Source organism: Nerophis ophidion, linkage group LG06, assembly GCF_033978795.1.
Source record: "Nerophis ophidion isolate RoL-2023_Sa linkage group LG06, RoL_Noph_v1.0, whole genome shotgun sequence".
In the NCBI taxonomy this organism is placed as follows: domain Eukaryota; kingdom Metazoa; phylum Chordata; class Actinopteri; order Syngnathiformes; family Syngnathidae; genus Nerophis; species Nerophis ophidion.
Window position 1 is genome coordinate 3,117,670 of NC_084616.1, and position 27,790 is coordinate 3,145,459.

General features: G+C 40.5%; 1 protein-coding gene across 3 annotated transcripts in view; it reads right to left on the reverse strand.

Moving 5' to 3' along the window:
• Positions 1-369: 369 nt before the first annotated feature.
• dzip1 (DAZ interacting zinc finger protein 1) overlaps positions 370-27,790 on the reverse strand; it is a 58,844-nt gene continuing 31,423 nt past the window's right edge. For all 3 annotated transcript variants that reach the window (XM_061902471.1, XM_061902472.1, XM_061902469.1), the window contains 6 exons: positions 23,593-23,797; positions 14,257-14,431; positions 9,981-10,327; positions 8,377-8,498; positions 8,161-8,314; positions 370-1,212 (listed from right to left, as the gene is read on the reverse strand). In XM_061902471.1, coding sequence (XP_061758455.1) covers positions 1,130-1,212; positions 8,161-8,314; positions 8,377-8,498; positions 9,981-10,327; positions 14,257-14,431; positions 23,593-23,797 — 1,086 coding nt within the window. In that variant the 3' untranslated portion in view covers positions 370-1,129. The remainder of the gene's footprint in view (positions 1,213-8,160; positions 8,315-8,376; positions 8,499-9,980; positions 10,328-14,256; positions 14,432-23,592; positions 23,798-27,790) is intronic.

Below are 27,790 nucleotides of genomic sequence, written 5' to 3' on the forward strand. Positions count from 1 at the left end.
CGCTGGCGCCTATCTCAGCTACAATCGGGCGGAAGGCGGTGTACACCCTGGACAAGTCGCCACCTCATCGCAGGGCCAACACAGATAGACAGACAACATTCACACTCACATTCACACACTAGGGCCAATTTAGTGTTGCCAATCAACCTATCCCCAGGTGCATGTCTTTGGAAGTGGGAGGAAGCCGGAGTACACGGAGGGAACTCACGCATTCACGGGGAGAACATGCAAACTCCACACAGAAAGATCCCGAGCCTGGATTAGAACCCAGGACTGCAGGACCTTCGTATTGTGAGGCAGACGCACTAACCCCTCTGCCACCGTGAAGCCTGATACTGAAAAAAAAAATGTTAAACATGAACTCAGGAGCACAATATATAGAACACTTTAATCTCCAAAACAAAAATAAATAAAACAAATTGTCCATACATAAGGCCTCAGAGGTTTGTGTGTTTCTAAATAATTTACAAATGCTGCATTGATCAAAAATACAGTTGGTGCTTTATTCAAATGTTTCTTTTGCATTTTCTGCCCACACTGTTACAAATCCATTGACTACTATGAACCATTCCAGCTTCCCAACCCTCTCATTTCAACCACTAAAACGTGACATACGAATCTGAATAAAAATCACTTTCTTGAATCTCCCACTTCATCGAGAAATGTTGAATTGCTTGTAAAAATATTTCTATATAGAAAAAATACATCATGACTTAATTTAAAAAAAAGGTGTAAGGGGAACCGAACAGAGATGTCTCCACCGAGCCCCAGGAATTTATCAGGGCCATAAAAAAAGTATTTGATAACAAACATATATAGAAAAGTACATCATGACTTAATTTAAAAAAAGGGGGTATAAACATGGTGGACATTTTTAGACATGTTATATTTACTTGTACCTTAGTTTTAATGATGAAAAAATCAGCAAACATTTGGCACAGGGCAGGCATGAGGTAATATTAAAAATATGACGCCATGCTAAGATGAGTTAAATATGTTTCCGGAAAAAAAAAAAATGTTTTTCTAAATCTTTGAGGTTCTAGGTTTTGCAAAGTGGTATGAATGTGTGTTGTCTGTGGGTCCTTTGGGATTTGGACCGAGGTTGCCTGAGTGTGATGTGTTACTTGTGCTAAAAGTTCACGTCCTCTGCGTCACAGGTGTCACTGAACAGGCTGCTCTTCAGGGTGCTTCCTGTTCCGCCGTCACTCAAACCTAACAAGCACAAGACAACAAGGCACCATCAAAAAGTGGGGAATTGACAGCCAAATATAAACTCTTTATAATATATAGGAAGTACAAGGCGGCAATTGTATGCAGGTTAGGCAATTACATAATCCGCAACCGCATCACTAAAGTCGTCATCCACCCAAACCAACATTTCATCGAAGCCACACCCGCCCGTTGTTATATATCTAATATAGACGATGCAAGGCATTAGTGAGGTCAGAAAGTGTAACTTCCTCCAAATAGCACAGACACGATGGCTTTCTTGAACTGATTTTTGGCACTCAACATCAAGGGTTGGATTTGGGGGTTAAATCACCCCAAAAATTATTCCCGGGCGCGGCCAACGCTGTTGCTCACTGCTCCCCTCACCTCCCAGGGGGTGAACAAGGGGTCAAATGCAGAGGTAAAATTTCACCACACCTAGTGTGTGTGTGTGTGACAATCATTGCTACTTTAACTTTTAACTTGAAATAGTATTACCTCTGTACTAAGTAAAATAGTAGACTTAGTCACCTATAACACAAAGCTGACACTAAGCTTTGTCTTTAAATATGTCATATCTTTTCTTTTTATAAAATTAAAAAAAAATTATCAAAATGACCCCCACGGTCTTCAACTTTTTTAGGATGCGGCCCTTGGTGAAAAAGTTTGGACACCCCTATATTAAGACATATTTCAAACATATTTTGTGAGAATAAAATGTTTAGTTTTCCCCGGTTTCAGTAGCAAGTGTCTTAAGTTTGTACAATCAAATGCACATAGAAGTGTGTAATAATAATATTAGATTATACAATAATAAAATCCAGACATGGATTATCGTTGTGGCTTGTGCAGCCCTTTGAGACACTTGTGATTTAGGGCTATATAAATAAACTTTGATTGATTGATTGATTGATGGGCTTCACGGTGGGAGAGGGGTTAGTGCGTCTGCCTCACAATACGAAGTTCCTGCAGTCCTGGGTTCAAATCCAGGCTCGGGATCTTTCTGTGTGGAGTTTGCATGTTCTCCCCGTGACTGCGTGGGTTCCCTCCGGGTACTCCGGCTTCCTCCCACCTCCAAAGACATGCACCTGGGGATAGGTTGATTGGCAACACTAAAATGGTCCCTAGTGTGTGAATGTGAGTGTGAATGTTGTCTGTCTATCTGTGTTGGCCCTGCGATGAGGTGGCGACTTGTCCAGGGTGTACCCTGCCTTCCGCCCGATTGTAGCTGAGATAGGCGCCAGCGCCCCCCGCGACCCCGAAAGGGAATAAGCGGTAGAGTATGGATGGATGGATGGATGATTGATTGATATTTGAAGGCTTACTTCCCTTCAAATTCACCGTGAAAACTGTAATAAATAAAGCAGGTTACAAACGTAAAAATAATACAGTGCACAGCATGTGCATCAAACATTTTACCAAGTAAAATACCAACAAATGACAAATACCTCGTTGGCCATACCCGGAAGTAGCTTCCTTACATCCGTCGACAGACCAAACGAGACACTTCAAAATAAAAGTATGCCCACATACTGTTTCAAAGAGTGCTGCTCGTTTTTCGTATGAGGATAACAACATTGAACTATTTATAAATGGTTGATTTCTATAGGCTAGTAAGGTAAAGTGTTGTACTTGACAAGTTTGGGCTACCTTGCCTTTGCAGCCTTCATCAGAGGTGTCATGTGATGTTAGCGTCACGTTGTCTGTGATGTGTTATATGGATTGTACCATCAAGAGTTGTCAGGTACAACACTTTAACTACTAGCCTATATAAATCAACCATTTATAAATACACGTCAGTAGACTAAATGAACCTCTTCAACATAACATTTAAATATGTATAATGTAGCGGCTGGCTACGGGGTGTTAGGCAATGACTTTGGCTGAGGGGCGGGACTTCCGGGAGAGATAGGGAAGTGACGTTATTGACAGGAAGTGAGAGTTCGAGTTGTCCCGGGAAAAGCGTTAGAGCAGGGGTGCCCACACTTTTTCTGCATGCGAGCTACTTTTCAATTGACCAACTCGAGGGGATCTACCTAATTTATGTATATCATTTATATTTATTTATTTATGAAAGAGACATTTTTGTAAACAAGTTAAATGTGTTTAATGATAATACAAGCATAATACATAGATGTCTTTCTTTCACAAAGACAAGAATATAAGTTGGTGTATTACCTGATTCTGATGACTTGCATTGATTGGAATCAGACAGTAATGATGATAACGCCCACATTTTCAAATGGAGGAGAAAAAAAGTTGTCCTTTCTGTACAATACCACATGAAAGTGGTTGTTTTTTGGCATCTAATTCATCCAGCTTCCATACACTTTACAAGAAAAACATTGGCGGCAAATTCCGTAGCTTGCTTGATTGACATTCACGGCACCCGAGGGTCTTGTGAGATGACGCTGGCTGCTGCCAGTTCATTATTATGAAAAAATGACGGAGAGGAAGGCGAGAAACACTTTTTATTTCAACAGACTTTCGCGCCGTCCCTTCCGTCAAAACTCTAAAGGCCGACTGCACATTTCCTATCTTCACAATAAAAGCCCTGCTTCATGCTGCCTGCGCTAACAAAATAAGAGTCTCGGAAAGCTGGCGTGCACAAGTGATGTGCACGCCAGCTTTCTGAGGGATTGCTTGTGCACGCCAGTTTTCCGAGACTCTGTATTTAGTTAGCGCAGGCAGCATGAAGCAGGGCTTTTATTGTGAAGATAGGAAATGTGCAGTCGGCCTTTAGAGTTTTGACGGAAGGGACGGCGCGAGAGTCTGTTGAAATAAAAAGTGTTTCTCGCCTTCCTCTCGGTCATATTTTCATAATAATGATCTTGCAGCAGCCAGCGTCATCTCACAAGACCCTCCGGTACCGTGAATGTCATTTAAGTGACGTCTTGGTGAAGATTGATGATCACTAATTTTTAGGTCTATTTTTTTAAAAAGCCTGGCTGGAGATCGACTGACACACCCCCGCGGTCGACTGGTAGCTCGCGATCGACGTAATGGGCACCCCTGTACTAGCCTATATAAATCAACCATTTATAAATACACGTCAGTAGACTAGATGAACCTCTTCAACATAACATTTAAATATGTATAATGTAGCGGCTGGCTACGGGGTGTTAGCCAATGACTTTGGCTGGGGGGGCGGGACTTCCGGGAGAGATAGGGAAGTGACGTTATCGACAGGAAGTGAGAGCTGGAGTTGTCCCGGGAAAAGCGTTAGAGACATGAGAGCTGTTGTGTGGTTGTATTACATCTTGTGCAATAAAGACAAGACAAACCAAGAAGTTTTATGAGCCTACATTCCTGGGATTATTACAATATATATTTCCATATTGGTTCAACCGCCCGAATCTATTTAAAATCTATTTTTTCGTCATTTCACCTGCCCGACCTGCGGTTTATACGCGGACTCCGCGGTTGTGACCACAAACCGCGCATCTCTAACGCAGGTTGCTATGACCACCTAACACATAAAAAACCTATTATGTGGCACACAACAATTCATATCGTAGCAAGTTCAACCTAAAAAGAGTAAACAAATAACTAGAAAACTCCCGGCAAAAATTTGATGGGCTGGTTATCTGTGCTCTGGACCTCTCTGCCCGGGGGTCGTCGGAAGCTGCCGTACTTGGAATATGGTGCCGAGTGTCTGACATACTTGCCAACCTTGAGACCTCCAATTTCGGGAGGTGTGGGGGTGGGGCGGGGGCGTGGTTAAGAGGGGAGGAGTATATTTACAGCTAGAATTCACCAAGTCAAGTATTTCAATATATATATATATATATATATATATATATATATATATATAGAAACCTTTAGAAACCAGACTTTGCGGAATTCTACAGAACTCAGCAAACACATTTGGAACCTCAAAGACAATAATGTTGAATATTCAATAACATGGCAAATTCTTGCATCCAGCACACCTTACAACAGTGGTAATAAAAGATGCAACCTATGCTTAAAAGAGAAACTGTTTATTATATATCATCCAGATCAATCATCCCTCAACAAGCGCAGTGAAATAATTTCAACATGCCGCCACAGACGGAAACACCTCCTAGGTAACACATGAGCCAATCACCACGCCCCTACGCCTGCTTGTACCCACCCACTCTGTGCCCTATATAAACCATTGTATGTGAATGCTTCCATTAAAATCTCCTGATGATTGAGGGAACCCCTCATGAAACAGTTCTGTAGAGATGAAGTAGTCTTGTGATTTTTTCCCACACCTACATATACATATACATATATATATATATATATATATATATATATATATATATATATATATATATATATATCTATTCAAAGAAAACTGTGTTTGGATAATAGACTTCAAACTTGCATAAATAAATCTTAAAGGCCTACTGAAAGCCACTACTATCCACGAAGTCTGATAGTTTATATACCAATGATGAAATATTAACATTGCAACACATGCCAATACGGCCGCTTTAGTACACTAAATTACAATTTTAAATTTCCCCCTGAGTTTCTTGTTGAAAACGTCGCGGAATGATGACGCATGTTTGTGACGTTATTGGTTAGAGGGTACATTTTAGCCTAGCACCACTTGCGGCTAAAAGTCGTCTCTTTTCATCGCATAATTATACACAGTAATTTGGACATCTGTGTTGCTGAATCTTTTGCCATTTGTTCAATTAATAATGGAGACATCAAAGAAGAATGCTGTTGGTGGAAAGCGGTGGATTGTAGCGGCCTTTAGCACCGAGACACAGCCGGTGTTTCTTTGTTTTTGTTGTGAAGCTTTAACACGGAGCGGTCAAGCGCACATGTTTATCTACGTCAGTACATACGCTTTTGGATGGGAAATTCTCGGCTCTTACCGGAGACATCGGTGGATTATGGGACCTTCTCCTGTAGCTGTCAAAAAGCAGCTCCTCATCGGCTTTTTCTGACACACTGGCGTTCACCGCAGCCATCCGACTTTCAGGTATGACTTTACTCATCTAAACTCACTAATTTACTATTAACACAATAAGCAGATAAGGAATTTTCCAGAATTCTCTTAGTAAATGTGTCTAATTACATCTGAAACGCTACCACTGCCGCCGCCCAGAGTCGTCGCTTTTTTTTTTTTTTTTTTAGTGCCTCACTAACTTTCCTCATCCACGAATCTTTCATCCTCGCTCAAATTCATGGATAAATTTTCCCTTTCTCGGGTCCAAATAGCTCTTGCTGCTGGAGGCTATGATTATAAACAATGTTCAGATGTGAGGAGCCCTCACACCGGTGACGTCACGCGCACATCAAGGCCTTTTTATTAGCGCCCAAAAGTTGCAAACTTTATCGTGGATGTTCTCTACTAAATCCTTTCAGCAAAAATATGGCAAAATCGCGAAATGATCAAGTATGAGACATAGAATGGACCTGCTATCCCCGTTTGAATAAGAAAATCTCATTAAGGAATATAACATAACTTGGCTTCTGAGAGCTACAAAATGTAATGAATAAAATGCTAAAGTTGTTAATAAACAAGCAATTAGTTTAATAATTAAATATGGTCATTTTAAATGAATCATTATGATCATTTAAAATGAATTAATAATAATAATAATATATTTTATTTGTAAAAAGCACTTTACGTTGAGCAAACAACCTCAAAGTGCCACGGTGTAAAAAATAGTAATAATACAAATAAATAAAATACAAAACTAGAAACAGCCCAAAGGCTACAACCAGCATGCATGTATGTAGAAAGGTTTTTTTAAAAAGATGGGTTTTTAAGCCTTTTTTAAAAGCATCCACAGTCTGAGGTGCCCTCAGGTGGTCAGGGAGAGCGTTCCCCAGACTGGGAGCAGCGGAGCAGAAAGCCCGGTCTCACATTGTTCGAAGATTACTTCAAACATGTTTATTTCAATGTATAAATCTATGGCTGGACGTAATAAGGAGTTAGAAAAAATACAAATAAAAATACAATTAATTTTGATGTTTTTAGCAAAACATAGTGAAAATGTATTTAGTTTTTTTTAATTTTTATTAATAAATATATTTATTTTTAGTTACGATAAACATAATATTGGATGATTTAGTTCTCGTCACCCTGTTGTCCTCCCGTCTCTTCCCCAAACGCCTGGAGATGCCCCACATCAGTGGTCCCCAACCTTTTTGGAACCGCTTGAAATTGTGTCCGACGGAGGTTAACAAAAAAATACAATCATGTGTGGTTACGGACTGTATTGATATATATTGTAGGAACCAGAAATATTAATGAGAGAAAGAAACAACCATTTTGTGTGAATGAGTGTAAATGGGGGGTGGGGTTAGGGTTGGTGCACTAATTGTAAGTGTATCTTGTGTTTTTTATGTTGATTTAATAAAACAATATGTATTTTTTTTCTTTTCTTGTGCGGCCCGGTACCAATCGATCCACGGACCGGTACCGGGGACCACTGCCCTACGTCAACAACACGGTCAGTGCGCAGCTCGTACATCGCCGCCCTCTACTTTACCCTCAGCAGCCTGACCAGCGTGGACTTTAAACGTGTGCGCCAACACGGACGCCGAGAAGATCTTCTCCACCTGCACCACGCTCATTGGCGGTGTGCCGGACGCCTCGTATGGAATAACGTGATTGGGCAGGCACGCTGTTTATATTGTGGGAAAGCGGACGTGAAAAAAGGCTGTCCTCACTCAGGTCCGCATGGAGCTGGAGGGGGCGTGGCCTCCAGCTCCGGCTGAGAACCGGGAGATTTTCGGGAGAATATTTGTCCCTCCCGAGGCGCTGAATTTCGGGAGTCTCCCGGAAAATTCGGGAGGGATGGGTGCAGCATATTACTGTAAATTTAAAAAAACTACATTTTTTTTTGCGTTAAAATTGTGGCGCATGGTCAGGATTGTACCAGCTCTGCTTCAATTTGAGCCGGCATACTGCCTTCTACTGAGTTGGTTAGCAAATGTGTCAGCAGGGGCACCAACCTGATCGGCTCTTTCCCTGGGAGGTGTCCCACACGCTGGTGCTGACAGAGTCCAGGCTCCTCACCGCACTTCCAGAGTTGTGAGATACTTGGAATTGGCCTTTTCTGTCCTCAAGATAGGAATCTGGATCCTCGCTGGTCTCCAGATCTGAGGGCTGGTCATCGTACGTCACGATTAACACGTGCTCCAAACGTCAGGGTTGACTGCTCGTCTCACCACAAAATCCTGAACCTCGTCCTTCTTCTGCGGTAAGATGCTTACGCCCCCGACTGGTTTCTTTGACAGCGGATTTGCAACTTGTCTCTCAAGTCTCTTCGTCATTTCACTGACTATGTTGTCTAAAAATGCAGAGAGTACATTAAATGCATAGATAACACTTTGAATAAAGCACAATACATAACTAGGGTTGCAAAATTCCGGGAATATTCAAAGTCGGAAACTTTCCATGGGAATAAACATTGAATGCACCATGCTAGATCTTACAGCATGATTAAATAAATAATTAGAGCTGCAAGCAGCGTTGGTCGGGTCCGCCTTTGGTTGCTGCCGCCGTTTCTCAAGCCCTGATCTTAGTCAGACCTACATAGAGGTTTTTGTTTCATGTCTCTACGACATTCCTAACAGAAGTTACAAGCAGTTTTGCCTGGGTTTTTTCTTAGGGGGAGTTAGAGCCCAATTGTGATTTTTGGGGTTTGGTTTTTTATTAGATGGCAATTTTTACCAGTCCTGATGTGTGTGTAAAATTTGGTGAGTTTTGAAGCATGTTGAGGGGGTGAAATTACAGATCGGCGATTCTGGATGTTGTTGATAAATGGCTTTTGCTTTGCATAGTAGAGCTTTAACTTGCACTTGAAAATTGGGTCTGAGTCAGACCTACATAGGAGTTTTTGTTTCATGTCGCTATGATATTCCTAACAGAAGTTACATGCAGTTTTGTCTGTAATTTTTTCCTAGGGGGCGCTAGAGCGCAATTTTCACTTTGGGGGATTGGTTGCTTAATATGTTGGGAAGGTTTGTTATACCGACGTGTGTGTCAAATTTGGTGAGTTTTGAAGCATGTTAAGGGGGTCAAATTACAGTGCGTAGATGCGGAATAATAATAAAACAGCAGTTTCAATAGGGTCCTTGGCCCATGGCTAAAAAACCTTACAGTTTCAATAGGGTCCTTAGCCCATTTGGAGTCCTTTGGCAATGGGCCTGCGGACCCTAATAAATGATAAATGGGTAAATGATAAATGGGTTGTACTTGTACAGCGCTTTTCTACCTTCAAGGTACTCAAAGCGCTTTGACACTACTTCCACATTCACTCATTCACACACACATTCACACACTGATGGAGGGAGCTGCCATGCAAGGCGCTAACCAGCACCCATCAGGAGCAAGGGTGAAGTGTCTTGCTCAAGGACACAACGGGCGTGACGAGGTTGGTACTAGGTGGGGATTGAACCACGGACCCTCGGGTTGCGCACGGCCATTCTCCCAACTGCGCCAAAGGCGGTGTACATTTGCAAATAGTGTGGAAGGAGCTATGTCAAAAATGCCACAAAGTTGCAGTAGCATATAGTGCCCAATAATATATCATTATTGGAATCCCCCATTAATTCCCATTCATTCCCATGGAGGGTGTCCAACTTTTAATAATCAAAAAATGGTCAATAATTACAAACTTCCCGAGCTCAACTTCCCGTGGTAAATTTCTGGAAAGTTTCCGGAAATTTACCGGAAACTTTCCACCCCTTTGTAACCCTATATATACATATACATATACATATACATATACATATACATATACATAACGAGGTGTTTTGGTACAGTTTACCTTGAGTAAAGTTTGTCCTTTCTGCGTTGCCATTCTGCTCTCGGAAGTTCTTGAGCTGCTTCGGGTCAATCTCCTGCAGCTCACTGACTTCTGACAGGTCATCGTCGTCACTCTCCATATTTGTAACCGCCGTCTGGATCACGCCGGGCGGGAGATGGTTCGAGGACAAGTGCCTGGCTAAAAGTGGCCTTTCTTGCATCACGTTGGATTTCTTGCCACTGATTTGGATGGCTTCCTCCTCATTCATCCTGGTCTGCATTCTGCCCTGTTGAAGTTGAGGAGGCTCATCCTCCTCCATGTCTGAGTCCTCCACATCGGATTCTTCAAAGGAACTGAAAGGTGGGGTCCTAAGACACGAAGAAAACAAATCATTGTACTAACCAATCACACATACTGATATGTAAAAAACAAATGTTTACAATTAAAGAAAATGCGAAAGAGTTGTCTAATTAATAATAAAGAATTTAACGCTAAATGGTATTAATGATAATTGCGGTAAAACTCCCGTTGGTTAGTATTACAGTTTTAAATTACAAGTATGGAAAAACTGTTACAACTGTATAAACTGCCTGCTAGCTTAAATGCCAACATAAAAAAAAAAGACATTAACCTATTTACTCATTAAAAAACAACATAACACATTGCACATAAATTTGGGGAAATGTTTATAAAACAAACATACAATCATAAAACTTCAAAAAAGGGTCATTAGAATAATACACAAAGCCTGCTACTATGAACATACCAATCCTTTATTTATGAGTTCAAATGTGTTAAAATGTTCCGACATTGTGTTTTTAAAAACAATGGAAATTATGTTTCGAGTAAAGAACAACAGCCTTCCAGCTTGTATTCGCAGGCTATTTCATTTAAGAGGAGAAAACTATCATTTACGGGGGATATCGATTTTTGAAATGGGTAAAGCGAGAACAAATATAAAATACAAATGTACTACAGTTTTAGGAGTTAAATGGTGGAACAAGCTCAGTGATGAGCTGAAGACATGCACTTCTTTGGTAAGGTTTAAGAAAACATTGAAAGGTGAAATAATTGAAAATTATAAAATATAGTCACAATTACTTTCATCCCATTGATTTTTGATTGATTTATTTTTTTATGTTGATGTTCCAGGCAATCTAATTTTCTGTGAAGGTATAGGATAGGCAAATATAAACTTTGGCTTCAGCCTATTCCTTTTTTGGTCATTCTTTTTCTTTTCTTTTATGTGTAAATGTGCATTATTGTATACATATAACATGTACTGTAAAACTGATCACACACAATGGTTGATTGATTTGATTTGATTGATTATATGACCGAAATAAACTTATTTCATTCAAAAAAAAAATAACACATTGCTGTCTGAGTTAACTTAGCCACGGATGCAAAACTCAAGGCCCGGCGGCCAGAACTGGGCTGCCACATCATTTAATGTGGCCCCCGAAAGCCTTGAAATAATATGCGTCAATAAAGTAATTTATATTTTCTTACTGAATGTTTTTTCTTCTTTCCGTTTTGAGAGAAAAAATACATGTATTGCATGAAATTGCAGATCTTTTCAACTCTAATATTATCTATTAATGCAACAAATATTATACTGTTATCTAAAACTTTTTCAGTTAAAATAAAAATAATGATAATAAATATCTGCGTAATTTATGATTTCAAAGCAAGTCATCATTAGATTGGACACTGTAAAAACTACAATGGATTTAAAGAAATGGCAGCTCAGTTGCCAGAATTTTACTGTAAAAAAACTAGAGTACCGTTTTTCCATTTACAGTAAAACCACCATAAATTTTAGGGTAAAATTGTGACGGCTGAGCTCCCAGTTTTTTATAACTGCAAAATCTATTTTTTTTTTTTTTAATGTAAGAAAAATACAAAAAAAGTAAGAAAAATACAAAAAAAGTAAGAAAAATACAAAAAAAAACAAATGTATAGGTAATTGTATAATAATAATATGATGAGGTGAATCCCATACATTTATATTCCTAAATGTTTCATGGTTACAAGCGGCCCTTTGAGGGAGCCATAACTGCGATGTGGCCCTCAGTTAAAACGAGTCCGACACCCCTGAACTAAGACAGTAAATTGTGCACATTTAACCTATAAAATGTGTTCTCTTACTCTCTCTAGACTGGAAGGAATACCAAACAGAAGTATTTTTACGCTGCATTTGCTGAACAGAATAGGACGCTACAACCCCCACCGGAAACAATAACTAAAAATAATACATTTGATTTGCTACGCACTTTTCTTTTAAACACTCATAAAGTGCTACGGTAAAAACCTATAATTGAAAGCTTAGCCATTAAAACAAATAAAACACCAAGACTAAAACACTACCAGAAACACAAAATGTGCCACTTTTCTACCAATGTGTCTCTTTAATTTAGCTGTAGCTATAAAAAAAAATAACTGGGTCCAAAGATTTCAGTATATACCGTATTTCCTTGAATTGCCGCCGGGTATATAGTATGTGCCTGCCTAGAATTACTGCCGGGTCAAACTTGTTTTGCAAAATAATTAGCGCATGCTTAGCATTGCCGCCGGCTCAGGATTAACGCCGGGTCAAACTCGTTTCGCAAAATATTATTTTTATTAGCGCATGTCTAGAATTTCCACCGGGTTAAACTCGTTTCGCCAAGTAATTAGCATATGCCTAGAATTTCCGCCGGGTCAAACTCGTCACGTCATGAGTGACATTTCACATGTCATCATTTTCAAAATGGAGGAGGCTGATTTCAATCATTTGAAATCGCACAAAGGGAAGAAGATTAAGAGCTATTCAGTAGGATTTAAGGTCCAAGCTATTGAATATGCTAAACAGAACAGTAAGCAGCTATGTATTAATAATATACCGTAGCTGCGTGTGTCAAATATGAGTCATTAAATGACTCCCGCCTCCTGTTGGTAGAGGGCGCTAGTGATCCTTCTTGCGACTACTCGGCTGCAGAAGAAGTGACAACAAGCAGCCAGCGTGAGCAGCGATCCTTTATTTTGTCCTCTCGCTTGCACTTTTATCTAAAATAAAACAGTTTTCTAAACTGGACTTTCAATGGAAGCAGGAGGTAATAAAGGAAGATCTCCATCGAGACAGAGAGACTTTTAAAACTGAAGAAAGATAAGGAAGACTTCTATAAACAAGTTATCGATGCTTTTGATCAGAAGGAGCTGCGCATGGACTTCATTTATAAGTAAAGGTAAGACCATAATAACTCTTTTTTTTTTTTTTTGATAAAATGTGCTATTCGTGATGGTATCCTTACATCAAACTCAAATTAATAAGCGTAGGCCCAAACTTACCGCATGCCTTTGGTAAGTGCCGGAGTTTAGAAGAAATTTTAAAATAATTAGCGCATGCTTAGCATTACCGCCGGCTCAGGATTAACGCCGGGTCAAACTCGTTTCGCCAAATAATTAGCATTTGCCTAGAATTTCCGCCGGGTCAAACTCGTCACGTCACGAGTGACACTTCACCTGTCATCATTTTCAAACTGGGGGAGGCTTATTTTAATAATTTGAAATCGCATAAAGGGAAAAAGATTAAGAGCTATTCAGTAGGATTTAAGGTCCAAGCTATTGAATATGCTAAAAAGAACCGTAAGCAGCTATGTTTTATTTATATACCGTAGCTGCGTGTGTCAAATATGAGTCATTAAATGACTCCCGCCTCCTGGTGGTAGAGGGCGCTAGTGATCCTTCTTGCGACTACTCGGCTGCAGAAGAAGTGACAACAAGCAGCAAGAGTGAGCAGCGATCCTTTATTTTTTCCTCTCGCTTGCACTTTTAACATGGAGGATTACATATCTAAAATAAAACTGTTTTCCAAACTGGACTTTCAATGGAAGCAGGAGGTAATAAAGGAAGATCTCCATTGAGACGGAGAGACTTTTAAAACTGTTGAAACATAAGACTTCTATAAACAAGTTATCGATGCTTTTGATCAGAAGGAGCTGCGCATGGACTTCATTTATAAGTAAAGGTAAGACCATAATAACGTTTTTTTTATTAAATGTGCTTTTCATGATGCATCTTTACATCACACCCAAATTCATAAGCGCAGGTCTAAATTTACCGCATGCCTTTGGTAAACGCCGGAGTGAGAAGAGGTTTTAAATAAATTAGCGCCCCGGCGGCAATTCAAGGAAATACGGTAAGTACTTATTGAGCACATTCAACAATATCGCGACAATAATGTTAATAGCCGTGATATGAAATGTTCATATCTTTACATTCCCAATAACAATACACATCATTGGATTGGACTTACCTGGGGGTGTGATCTCTTAAAGCAGCTTTCTGGCTGGGAGTAGATGTCTTTGCTTGGGTGGTGGTCTTGCCTCTTGGTGCTGGCTGGGGTGTCTTTACCTGCCGGGCTAATGCCTCAGACACACCTTGTGTCGCCCTGGAGGGTAAGCTGCTGGATCGAGGCCGAGACTCCAACACTGAACAAACACAGGAAGAACACAAATGATCATACTGACTTAGAACTCATGCAGACCTGCCAACCTTGAAGAAACGAATATTCTATCTTTCTTCTACAAGCCAACCAATCAAAGCTTTTACTGTCATGGTTAGATGTTCTTCTGGATGTGTGTGTCAGGCTGTGTAAGGCTCTGCAAACCACGTTGATGCTTTAACGATACATTTCTCCAGCACGTCGAGCTTCAAATGCTGTGGCTGCACTCTATTAGGTTTTTTTCCTCTTTTCTTTTTAGCAAATATTATGTATTTTTGGCACATTAAGCTTCCAATGCTGTAGTTGCACTCTATTAAATTTCTTCCTCTTTTTATGTTTTAGCAAATTGTATGTAGTTGTGGCACATCAAGTGTCAAATGTTGGGACTCTGGACTCTATTAGGTTTTTGTTTTTTTTAGAAAAATCTACCCTCCCGGTAACAGTTCGCGATGCTACCTCAGTAGAAGCATTTAAGTCTCACCTTAAAACTCATTTGTATACTCTAGCCTTTAAATAGACTCCTTTTTTAGACCAGTTGATCTGCCGTTTCTTTTCTTTTTCTTCTATGTCCCACTCTCCCTTATGTCCCACTCTCCCTTGTGGAGGGGGTCCGGTCCGATCCGGTGGCCATGTACTGCTTGCCTGTGTATCGGCTGGGGACATCTCTGCGCTGCTGATCCGCCTCCGCTTGGGATGGTTTCCTGCTGGCTCCGCTGTGAACGGGACTCTCGCTGCTGTGTTGGATCCGCTTTGGACTGGACTCTCGCGACTGTGTTGGATCCATTGTGGATTGAACTTTCACAGTATCATGTTAGACCCGCTCGACATCCATTGCTTTCCTCCTCTCCAAGGTTCTCATAGTCATTATTGTCACCGATGTCCCACTGGGTGTGAGTTTTCCTTGCCCTTATGTGGGCCTACCGAGGGTGTCGTGGTGGTCTGTGCAGCCCTTTGAGACACTAGTGATTTGGGGCTATATAAGTAAACATTGATTGATTGATTGATGTATTTTTGGCACATCAAGCTTCACATGTAAGCTGCACTCTGTACGGTTTTTCCCCTTTTTAATAAGTATTTTTATGTATTTTTGGCACATCCAGCGTTAAATGTTGTGGCTGCACTGTATTTGTTTTTTTCCCCTCTTTTTTTTTTTTTTTTAGCAAATGTTATGTATTTTTGGCACGTCGAGCTTCAAATGTTGTGGCTGCACTCTATTAGGTTTTTTTCTCTTTTCTTTTTAGCAAATCTTATGTATTTTTGGCACATTAAGCTTCCAATGTTGTAGTTGTACTCTTATTATATTTGTTCCTCTTTTTATGTTTTAGCAAATTGTATGTAGTTTTGGCACAACAAGTGTCAAATGTTGCGCCTGGAATCTATCAGGTTTTTATTTTTTATTCTTTTTTTAAGAAAAATCTTAAGTATTTTTGGCACATCAAGCTTCACATGTAGCTGCACTCTGTAAGGTTTTTCCACTTTTTTAATAGGTATTTTAATGTATTTTTGGCACATCCAGCTTTAAATGTTGTGGCTGCACTCTATTAGGCTTTTTTCCTCTTTTCTTTTTAGCAAATCTTATGTATTTTTGGCACATTAAGCTTCCAATGCTCTAGTTGCACTCTATTAAATTTCTTCCTCTTTTTATGTTTTAGCAAATTGTATGTAGTTTTGGCACATCAAGTGTCAAATGTTGGGACTCTGGACTCTATTAGGTTTTTGTTTTTTTTAGAAAAATCTACCCTCCCGGTAACAGTTCGCGATGCTACCTCAGTAGAAGCATTTAAGTCTCACCTTAAAACTCATTTGTATACTCTAGCCTTTAAATAGACTCCTTTTTTAGACCAGTTGATCTGCCGTTTCTTTTCTTTTTCTTCTATGTCCCACTCTCCCTTATGTCCCACTCTCCCTTGTGGAGGGGGTCCGGTCCGATCCGGTGGCCATGTACTGCTTGCCTGTGTATCGGCTGGGGACATCTCTGCGCTGCTGATCCGCCTCCGCTTGGGATGGTTTTCTGCTGGCTCCGCTGTGAACGGGACTCTCGCTGCTGTGTTGGATCCGCTTTGGACTGGACTCTCGCGACTGTGTTGGATCCATTGTGGATTGAACTTTCACAGTATCATGTTAGACCCGCTCGACATCCATTGCTTTCCTCCTCTCCAAGGTTCTCATAGTCATCATTGTCACCGACGTCCCACTGGGTGTGAGTTTTCCTTGCCCTTATGTGGGCCTACCGAGGGTGTCGTGGTGGTCTGTGCAGCCCTTTGAGACACTAGTGATTTGGGGCTATATAAGTAAACATTGATTGATTGATTGATGTATTTTTGGCACATCAAGCTTCACATGTAAGCTGCACTCTGTAAGGTTTTTCCCCTTTTTAATAAGTATTTTTATGTTTTTTTGGTACATCCAGCTTTAAATGTTGTGGCTGCACTGTATTTGTTTTTTTCCCTCTTTTCTTTTTTTTTTAGCAAATGTTATGTATTTTTGGCATGTTGAGCTTCAAATGTTGTGGCTGCACTCTATTAGGTTTTTTTCTCTTTTCTTTCCTCAAATATTATGTATTTTTGGCACATTAAGCTTCCAATGCTGTAGTTGCACTCTATTAAATTTGTTCCTCTTTTTATGTTTTAGCAAATTGTATGTAGTTTTGGCACATCAAGTGTCAAATGTTGCGCCTGGACTCTATTAGGTTATTTGTTTTTTTAGAAAAATCTTATGTATTTTTGGCACAACAAGCTTCACATGTAGCTGCACTCTGTAAGGTTTTTCTCCTTTTTAATAAGTATTTTTATGTATTTTTGGCACATCCAGCTTTAAATGTTGTGGCTGCACTCTAGTAGGTTTTTTTCCTCTTTTCTTTTTAGCAAATATTATGTATTTTTGGCACATTAAGCTTCCAATGCTGTAGTTGCACTCTATTAGATCTGTTCCTCTTTTTATGTTTTAGCAAATTGTATGTAGTTTTGGCACATCAAGTGTCAAATGTTGGGACTCTGGACTCTATTAGGTTTTTGTTTTTTTTAGAAAAATCTTATGTATTTTTGGCACATCAAGCTTCACATGTAGCTGCACTATGTAAGGTTTTTCCCCTTTTTTAATAAGTATTTTAATGTATTTTTGGCACATCCAGCTTTAAATATTCTATTTGTTTTTTCCCCTCTTTTCTTTTTTTTTAGCAAATGTTATGTATTTTTGGCACATCCAGCTTCAAATGTTGTGGCTGCACTCTATTAGGTTTTTTTCCTCTTTTCTTTTTAGCAAATATTATGTATATTTGGCACATTAAGCTTCCAATGCTGTAGTTGCACTCTTATTATATTTGTTCCTCTTTTTATGTTTTAGCAAATAGTATGTAGTTTTGGCACATCAAGAGTCAAATGTTGCGCCTGGAATCTATCAGGTTTTTATTTTTTATTCTATTTTTAAGAAAAATCTTAAGTATTTTTGGCACATCAAGCTTCACATGTAGCTGCAGTATGTAAGGTTTTTCCACTTTTTTAATAGGTATTTTTATGTATTTTTGGCACATCCAGCTTTAAATGTTGTGGCTGCACTCTATTAGGCTTTTTTCCTCTTTTCTTTTTAGCAAATATTATGTATTTTTGGCACATTAAGCTTCCAATGCTGTAGTTGCACTCTATTAAATTTCTTCCTCTTTTTATGTTTTAGCAAATTGTATGTAGTTTTGGCACATCAAGTGTCAAATGTTGCGCCTCTGGACTCTATTAGGTTTTTGTTTTTTTTAGAAAAATCTACCCTCCCGGTAACAGTTCGAGATGCCACCTCAGTAGAAGCATTTAAGTCTCACCTTAAAACTCATTTGTATACTCTAGCCTTTAAATAGACTCCTTTTTTAGACCAGTTGATCTGCCGTTTCTTTTCTTTTTCTTCTATGTCCCACTCTCCCTTATGTCCCACTCTCCCTTGTGGAGGGGGTCCGGTCCGATCCGGTGGCCATGTACTGCTTGCCTGTGTATCGGCTGGGGACATCTCTGCGCTGCTGATCCGCCTCCGCTTGGGATGGTTTCCTGCTGGCTCCGCTGTGAACGGGACTCTCGCTGCTGTGTTGGATCCGCTTTGGACTGGACTCTCGCGACTGTGTTGGATCCATTGTGGATTGAACTTTCACAGTATCATGTTAGACCCGCTCGACATCCATTGCTTTCCTCCTCTCCAAGGTTCTCATAGTCATCATTGTCACCGACGTCCCACTGGGTCATTATTGTCACCGATGTCCCACTGGGTCATCATTGTCACCGATGTCCCACTGGGTGTGAGTTTTCCTTGCCCTTATGTGGGCCTACCGAGGATGTCGTGGTGGTCTGTGCAGCCCTTTGAGACACTAGTGATTTGGGGCTATATAAGTAAACATTGATTGATTGATTGATGTATTTTTGGCACATCAAGCTTCACATGTAAGCTGCACTCTGTAAGGTTTTTCCCCCTTTTAATAAGTATTTTTATGTATTTTTGGCACATCCAGCGTTAAATGTTGTGGCTGCACTCTTTTTGTTTTTTCCCCTCTTTTCTTTTTTTTTTAGCAAATGTTATGTATTTTTGGCACGTCGAGCTTCAAATGTTGTGGCTGCACTCTATTAGGTTTTTTTCTCTTTTCTTTTTAGCAAATCTTATGTATTTTTGGCACTTTAAGCTTCCAATGTTGTAGTTGCACTCTTATTATATTTGTTCCTCTTTTTATGTTTTAGCAAATTGTATGTAGTTTTGGCACAACAAGTGTCAAATGTTGCGCCTGGACTCTATCAGGTTTTTATTTTTTTCTAAGAAAAATCTCAAGTATTTTTGGCACATCAAGCTTCACATGTAGCTGCACTCTGTAAGGTTTTTCCCCTTTTTTAATAGGTATTTTAATGTATTTTTGGCACATCCAGCTTTAAATGTTGTGGCTGTACTCTATTAGGTTTTTTTCCTCTTTTCTTTTCAGCAAATATTATGTATTTTTGGCACATTAAGCTTCCAATGCTGTAGTTGCACTCTATTAAATGTGTTCCTCTTTTTATGTTTTAGCAAATTGTATGTAGTTTTGGCACATCAAGTGTCAAATGTTGGGACTCTGGACTTTATTAGGTTTTTGTTTTTTTTAGAAAAATCTTAAGTATTTTTGGCACATCAAGCTTCACATGTAGCTGCACTCTGTAAGGTTTTTACCCTTTTTTAATAGGTATTTTAATGTATTTTTGGCACATCCAGCTTTAAATGTTGTGGCTGCACTCTATTTAATTATTTTTTTTAGCAAATTTTATGTATTTTTGGCACGTCAAGCTTCAAATGTTGTGGCTCCACTCTATTAGGTTTTTTCCCCCTCTTTTCTTTTTTTTTTTAAGCAAGTTTTATGGATATTGTGCACATCAAGCTTCCAATGTTGTGGCTGCACTGTATTAGGTTGTTTCCTCTTTTTTAGCAAATCTTATGTAGTTTTGGCACATTAAAGGGAAACATTATCACAATTTCAAGAGGGTTAAAAACATTAAAAATCAGTTCCCAGTGGCTTGTTATATTTTTTGAAGTTTTTTTCAAAATTTTACACCTCCCGGAATATCCCTAAAAAAAGCTTTAAAGTTCTTGATTTTCGCTATTTGCGATGCCACTATCCATTTCCCTGTGACGTCATACAGTGCTGCCAATACAAACAACATGGCGGTTACCACGGCAAGATATAGCGACATTAGCTCGGATTCAGACTCGGATTTCAGCGGCTTAAGCGATTCAACAGATTACGCATGTATTGAAACAGATGGTCAGAGTATGGAGGCAAATAGCGAAAACGAAATTGAAGCTATTGAGCGAATAGCTATTGACGCTATTCGGCCATAGAGTGGGTGTACCTAATGAAGTGGCCCATAGCATGGCTGCCTTATTAGCATCGCCGGTAAAATGTGCGGACCAAACGATCAGGACTTTCGCATCTTGTGACACTGGAGCAACTTAAATCCGTCGATTGGTAAGTGTTTGTTTCGCATTAAATGTGGGTATCTAGTTTCAAATGTACATACAGCTAGCGTAAATAGCATGTTAGCATCGATTAGCATAGCATGTTAGCATCGATTAGCTGGCAGTCATGCTGCGACCAAATATGTCTGATTAGCACATAAGTCAACAACATCAACAAAACTCACCTTTGTGATTTCGTTGACTTAATTGTTGCAAATGCATCTGCAGGTTATCCATACATCTCTGTGCCATGTCTGTCTTAGCATCGCCGGTCAAATGTGAAGACACTCTGGTACATTCAATGGGGGTCTGGCGGCAGATTTCTTGCCAGTGGTGCAACTTGAATCCCTCCCTGTTAGTGTTGTTACACCCTCCGACAACACACCCACCAGGCATGATGTCTCCAAGGTTACAAAAAATAGTCCAAAAAACGGAAAATAACAGAGCTGAGACCCGGTGTTTGTAATGTGAAAATGAAAATGGCGGGTGTGTTACCTCGGTGACGTCACATTCTGACGTCATCGCTAAAAGACCGATAAACAGAAAGGCGTTTAATTTGCCAAAATTCACCCATTTAGAGTTCGGAAATCGGTTAAAAAAATACATGGTCCTTTTTCTGCACCATCAAGGTATATATTGACGCTTGCATAGGTTTGGTGATAATGTTCCCCTTTAAGCGTCAACTTTTGCGCCTGCACTATGTCCATTTTTTTTTTCAGTGTGTATTTTGTAAGTGGTAAATGGGTTGTACTTGTATAGCGCCATCTTTTCTACCCCTTTTTAAGGAGCCCAAAGCGCTTTGACAGTATTTCCACATTCACCCCTTCACACACACATTCACACACTGACGGCGGGAGCTGTCATGCAAGGCGCTCACCAGGACCCATCAGGAGCAAGGGTGAAGTGTCTTGCCCAAGGACACAACGGACGTGACTAGGTTGGTAGACGGTGGGGATTGAACCAGTAAGCCTCAGATTGCTGGCACAGCCACTCTACCAACTTCGCCATGCCGTCGCCATTACATTAAGTCTTGAATCAAGTCTTATAAAGTATTACAGTACTGCATGTGTCATTTTTATTTGTTATTATTATGATGTGGTAATCACTAGAGGTGGGGAAATACCGGTAATTGATTTTTAAATGAATCACAATATGGACATGGACAGTTATAGAATCGATTAGTGTGCTGTCCTGACGTAAAGTATTAATATTCTTTACATAATAACTTGATATTTCTGTATTAGCGACTGCAATGTTTTAATTTGGAGCTAAAGTTGTAATCAATAGATGATGTCACTTCTGCTAAATGTCTTCCTGTTGGTTGACTTCCAGTATTTGTTCGATAGCAAGTCATACATGTTGCGGTCTTCTGTAGTACTTTCTGTTGCCATCCTACACCAGGTAGCATCTGTGAGCAGGTAATACTGTATCATCTCTTTCAGACTTCTCAGGTCTTATCAGGTTGGTAGGGCAAATACAAATGTACCTACTGTAAATTGGTTGAAACGGGTTTAAAGATGATTATATCGGTGTTATTTCATATCTACAGGCATCTAATAATAAAAAACATATTTAGAAAGTCGTAAAGAGTACTTGTTAGGCTTTAACTGTGAAAATATTTGATTTGTAAAGAAGAATCCTACTTTGTGAAAATTCATTGACCATGGCCAAGCCCGGAACCAATGAAATAAAGAAGGTTAAATTGTAGGTGGTGTTGTGGCTGTCTCACATGGGAGCTGCGCGGTGTTCCATCCATCCATCCATCCATCTTCTTCCGCTTATCCGAGGTCGGGTCGCGGGGGCAGCAGCCTAAGCAGGGAAGCCCAGACTTCCCTCTCCCCAGCCATTTCGTGTAGCTCTTCCCGGGGGATCCCGAGGCGTTCCCAGGCCAGCCGGGAGACATAGTCTTCCCAACGTGTCCTGGGTCTTCCCCGTGGCCTCCTACCGGTTGGACGTGCCCTAAACACCTCCCTAGGGAGGCGTTTGGTGGCATCCTGACCAGATGCCCGAACCACCTCATCTGGCTCCTCTCCATGTGGAGAAGCAGCGGCTTTACTTTGAGTTCCTCCCGGATGGCAGAGCTTCTCACCCTATCTCTAAGGGAGAGACCCAAACTCATTTGGGCCGCTTGTACCCGTGATCTTATCCTTTCGGTCATGACCCAAAGCTCATGACCATAGGTGAGGATGGGAACGTAGATCGACCGGTAAATTGAGAGCTTTGCCTTCCGGCTCAGCTCCTTCTTCACCACAACGGATCGGTACAACGTCCGCATTACTGAAGACGCCGCACCGATCCGCCTGTCGATCTCACCATCCACTCTTCCCTCACTCGTGAACAAGACTCCTAGGTACTTGAACTCCTCCACTTGGGGCAGGGTCTCCTCCCCAACCCGGAGATGGCACTCCACCCTTTTCCGGGAGAGAACCATGGAATCGGATTTGGAGGTGCTGATTCTCATTCCGGTCGCTTCACACTCGGCTGCGAACCGATCCAGTGAGAGCTGAAGATACCGGTCAGATGAAGCCATCAGGACCACATCGTCTGCAAAAAGCAGAGACCTAATCCTGCGGCCACCAAACCGGAACCCCTCAACGCCTTGACTGCGCCTAGAAATTCTGTCCATAAAAGTTATGAACAGAATGGGTGACAAAGGACAGCCTTGGTGGAGTCCAACCCTCACTGGAAACGTGTCCGACTTACTGCTGGCAATGCGGACCAAGTTCTGACACTGATCATACAGGGATCGGACCGCCACAATAAGACAGTCCGATACCCCATACTCTCTGAGCACTCCCCACAGGACTTCCCGAGGGACACGGTCCAATGCCTTCTCGGTGTTGTGTGTGAAAAATAAAGATGGCTCCAATGTAAACTCACATAAGCTTTGCAGTCCTGGCCAATATTTTACACGACACAGGAGCATACTCCCGGTTTTAGACACCCGACCAGAGAAAATGTATACCTGGAGAGCAGCGAAGCGTACAAGCATATTTAACGGTCAAAAAGCATGCAGTGTACGAAAAATAGGTACATGTTGGCAAGTCTGCTTTGACTGTTGTGACTCATACAGTAAGAGTGGCTGCTAATTAACTGGGGATTAAGTTCATGTGTGTGACCACTCGTGCTTGTGTCACATAAAGACCTTAAAAAGCTGATCTCATTTTATAAGAAGCCCACTAAATGACTTAGTCCTACCTTGAAAGGAGTGCTTGGATCTGCTAAAAGAGCGGTGTTCCGGGTTTCTGCTCTTCCCTTTAAGGCCCACCTTCTGGTCCAAAGTGCTGTTTATGTTCTCCCGGTGCCACCAAAAGTCTGGCATTTGCTTTGCAAGGTTGTGCTGCGTCGAATTCCTATTGATCAGGATGGACTTCAACTCTTTGGTCTTCAGTTTTCTCTGATCCTGAAAAAAGAGACAGACAGAGATGATCTATGTTTTTGGGGGGAGGATCCAGCAAAGCTCTATTTTGACCGGTGGCCCATTTATTGTAGCTTCAACGCATTCACTTTCTCACTTCTTTGTTTACCTTGAATAGAATAGAATAGAATAGAATAAAATAGAATAGAATAGAATAGAATGGATTTTATTAGGGACCGAACGTCCCTTTTGGACAGAGGACCCTATTGAATTTCTAGCATTTTATTCTTTTCTTTCTTTATTATTCCACAGCTTTGAACTGTAATATGACCCCCTTAACAGGGTTCAAAACTCCCCAAATTTGACACACACATCAGGCCTGGCGAACATTGCGATTTAATCAAAAAACCTACCCCCAAAACTAAAAATTGCGCTCTATCACCCCCTAGGAAGAAAACACGGACAAAACTGCCTGTAACTTCCAGTAGGAATGTCATAGAGACATGAAACAAAGACATCTATGTAGGTCTCACTTAGACCTAGATTTCCTACACTGACTTCCTTCAGCAAAAATCAACAGGAAGTTTGCAATTCCCCCTTCAAAACAAAAGTTTTGTAAAAACACTCACCGTTGCCTCTTTGAGTTGTAATTTGACCCCCTTAACGTGCTTCAAAACTCACCAAATTGGGGACACACATCAGGACTGGCGAACATTGCGATTTAATCAAAAAACCTAACCCCCAAAACTAAAAATTGCGCTCTATCACCCCCTAGGAAGAAAACACGGACAAAACTGCCTGTAACTTCCAGTAGGAATGTCGTAGAGACATGAAACAAAAACCTCTATGTAGGTCTCACTTAGACCTAGATTTCCTACACTGACTTCCTTCAGCAAAAATCAAAAGGAAGTTTGCAATTCCCCCTTCAAAACAAAAGTTTTGTAAAAACACTCACCGTTGCCTCTTTGAGTTGTAATTTGACCCCCTTAACATGCTTCAAAACTCACCAAATTGGGGACACACATCAGGACTGGCGAAAATTGCAATCCAATCAAAAAACCTAACCCCAAAACTCAAAATTGCGCTCAAGCGCCCCCGAGGAATAAAACACAGACAAAACTGCTCCTAGGAAGAAAACAGACAAAACTCCCTTTAACTTCCAGTAGGAATGTCTAAGAGACATGAAACAAAAACCTCTATGTGGGTCTCACTTAGACCTTCACTTCATATATTGACAGCCACTTCCACATATACTCGGTCCCGTCCATCGCTGCTTGCAGCTTTAATCGTCATTATATCTGCATATAACGAGATTAAGGACTCCAATTTAAGGTGCAGTAGTGGAAACAAACATGGGATAAAAATAAATTACACAAGAAATAATAAAGATAAAAAATAGAAATTTAAATAAACAGACCACTATACAATAAAAATAATAAGCAATCCTCTACAATATACCAAATAGTGTACAATTTACAGAACAAGACAAGTCTACAGGAGTAATAACAATCAGTGTGTGATGTATTGCACTCGAAGGGTAATATTGCACAGTAGGGTATTAGAGTAGGATATTGTCTAGGGGTGAATTATTTATTATACAAACCCCGTTTCCATATGAGTTGGGAACTTGTGTTGGATGTGAATATAAACAGAATACAATGATTTGCAAATCCTTTTCGACCCACATTCAGTTGAATATGCTACATATTTGATATTCAAACTGATAAACTTTTTTTTGCAAATAATCATTAACCAGCAACACATGACAAAGAAGTTGGGAAAGGTGGCAATAAATACTGATAAAGTTGAGGAATGCTCATCAAACACTTATTTGGAACGTCCCACAGGTGTGCAGGCTAATTGGGAACAGGTGGGTGCCATGATTGGCTATAAAAACAGCTTCCATGAAATGCTCAGTCTTTCACAAGAAAGGCTGGGGCGAGGTACACCCCTTTGTCCACAACTGTGTGAGCAAATAGTCAAACAGTTTAAGAACAACCTTTCTCAAAGTGACATTGCAAGAAATTTAGGGATTTCAACATCTACGCTCCATAATATCAGCAAAAGGTTCAGAGAATCTGTAGAAATCACTCCACGTAAGCGGCATGGCCGGAAACCAACATTGAATGACCGTGACCTTCCATCCCTATCAAAAACCGACATCAATCTCTGAAGGATATCACCACATGGGCTCAGGAACACTTCAGAAAACCACTGTCACTAAAAACAGTTCGTCGCTACATCTGTACATGCAAGTTAAAGCTTTACTATGCAAAGCTAAAGCCATTTATCAACAACATCCAGAAACGCCGCCGGCTTTTGTGGGCCTGAGATAATCTAAGATGGACTGATGCAAAGTGGAAAAGTGTTCTGTGGTCTGACGAGTCCACATTTCAAATTGCTTTTGGAAATATTCGACATTGTGTCATCCAGACCAAAGGGGAAGCGAACCATCCAGACTGTTATCGACGCACAGTTGAAAAGCCAGCATGTGTGATGGTATGGGGGTGCATTAGTGCCCAAGGCATGGGTAACTTACACATCTGTGAAGGCACCATTAATGCTGAAGGGTACATACAGCTTTTGGAACAACATATGCTGCCATTATCTTTTTTATGGACGCCCCTGCTTATTTCAGCAAGACAATGCCAAGCCACATTCAGCACGTGTTACAACAGCGTGGCTTCGTAAAAAAAGAGTGCGGGTACTTTCCTGGCCCGCTTGCAGTCCAGATCTGTCTCCCATGAAAAATGTCTGCCGCATTATGAAGCTTAAAATATGACAGCGGAGACCCCGGACTGTTGAATGAAGCTCTACATAAAACAAGAAATGGAAAGAATTCTACTTTCAAAGCTTCAACAATTAGTTTCCTCAGTTCCCAAATGTTTATTGAGTGTTGTTAAAAGAAAAGGTGATGTAACACAGTGGTGAACATGCCCTTTCCCAACTACTTTGGCACATTTTGCAGCCATGAAATTCTAAGTTAATTATTATTTGCAAAAAAAAATAAAGTTTGAGTTTGAACATCAAATATGTTGTCTTTGTAGCATATTCAACTGAATATGGCTTGAAAAGGATTTGCAAATCATTGTATTCTGTTTATATTTACATCTAACACAATTTCCCAACTCATATGGAAACGGGGTTTGTACATTTGAGTTCAAGATGGTGACATATCTGGGAAAGAAGCTGTCTCTGAGCCTATTTCTTCTGGCTCTGATGCACCTGTCACGCCTGCCCGATGGTAGCAGGTGGAACAGGTGGAAGCCAGGGTGTGTGCTGTTCCTTGGTGATGTTTTTTGCTTTGACAGAAATGTCCACTTGTAATAATCATTACTGATCGTCTGATAAGTTTAGTTGGGGTTTTTTGAGCTGATTCTGCATTTTAAAAATGAAAATGAGCAGCGTGTCTTAACCATGAGGCAGAGAGCCATTGTTTAGACTTAGACTTCCTTTTAATTGTCATTCAAATTTGAACTTTACAGTATAAATAAGAACGAAATTTCGTTGCATTAGCTCTTGGTAGTGCAGGATAAAAAAGAGCCGTGTATAGACATGGTGGCCCACTGGGTTTCAGAGTTGGTACCAAACATGGCGCCCTGTAGTCACGTGAGCGGCTTTTGACCAGTCAGAGTATGTCCATACAATCTCCTAAATGAGTGGTCAAAAGCCCCTCACGTGACTGCAAGGCGCCATGTTTGGTACAAACATATAAACAGAGTTGGTTATACTCATACTGATGATTAAAGTGTAAATACATCTAATTGCACACAGTACATTTATTTTTGTAATATATCTCTTCAGAAAAGATAAGGCACTTTATTAATACATATTATTTCTAAGCTTTTGGGGGCCTCACAAATTGACGTGGCAGGCCAGATCTGGACCCCCGGGCCTTGAGATTGACACCTGTGCTTTATACCAGTCTTTTGCAACCTTTTCTGAACCGAGGCTAATTTTTTTCCACTGAAAAAATTCTAAGGCACACCACCAGCAGAAAACATTAAAAAATGAAACTCAGCAGCCGATTTTGACAAT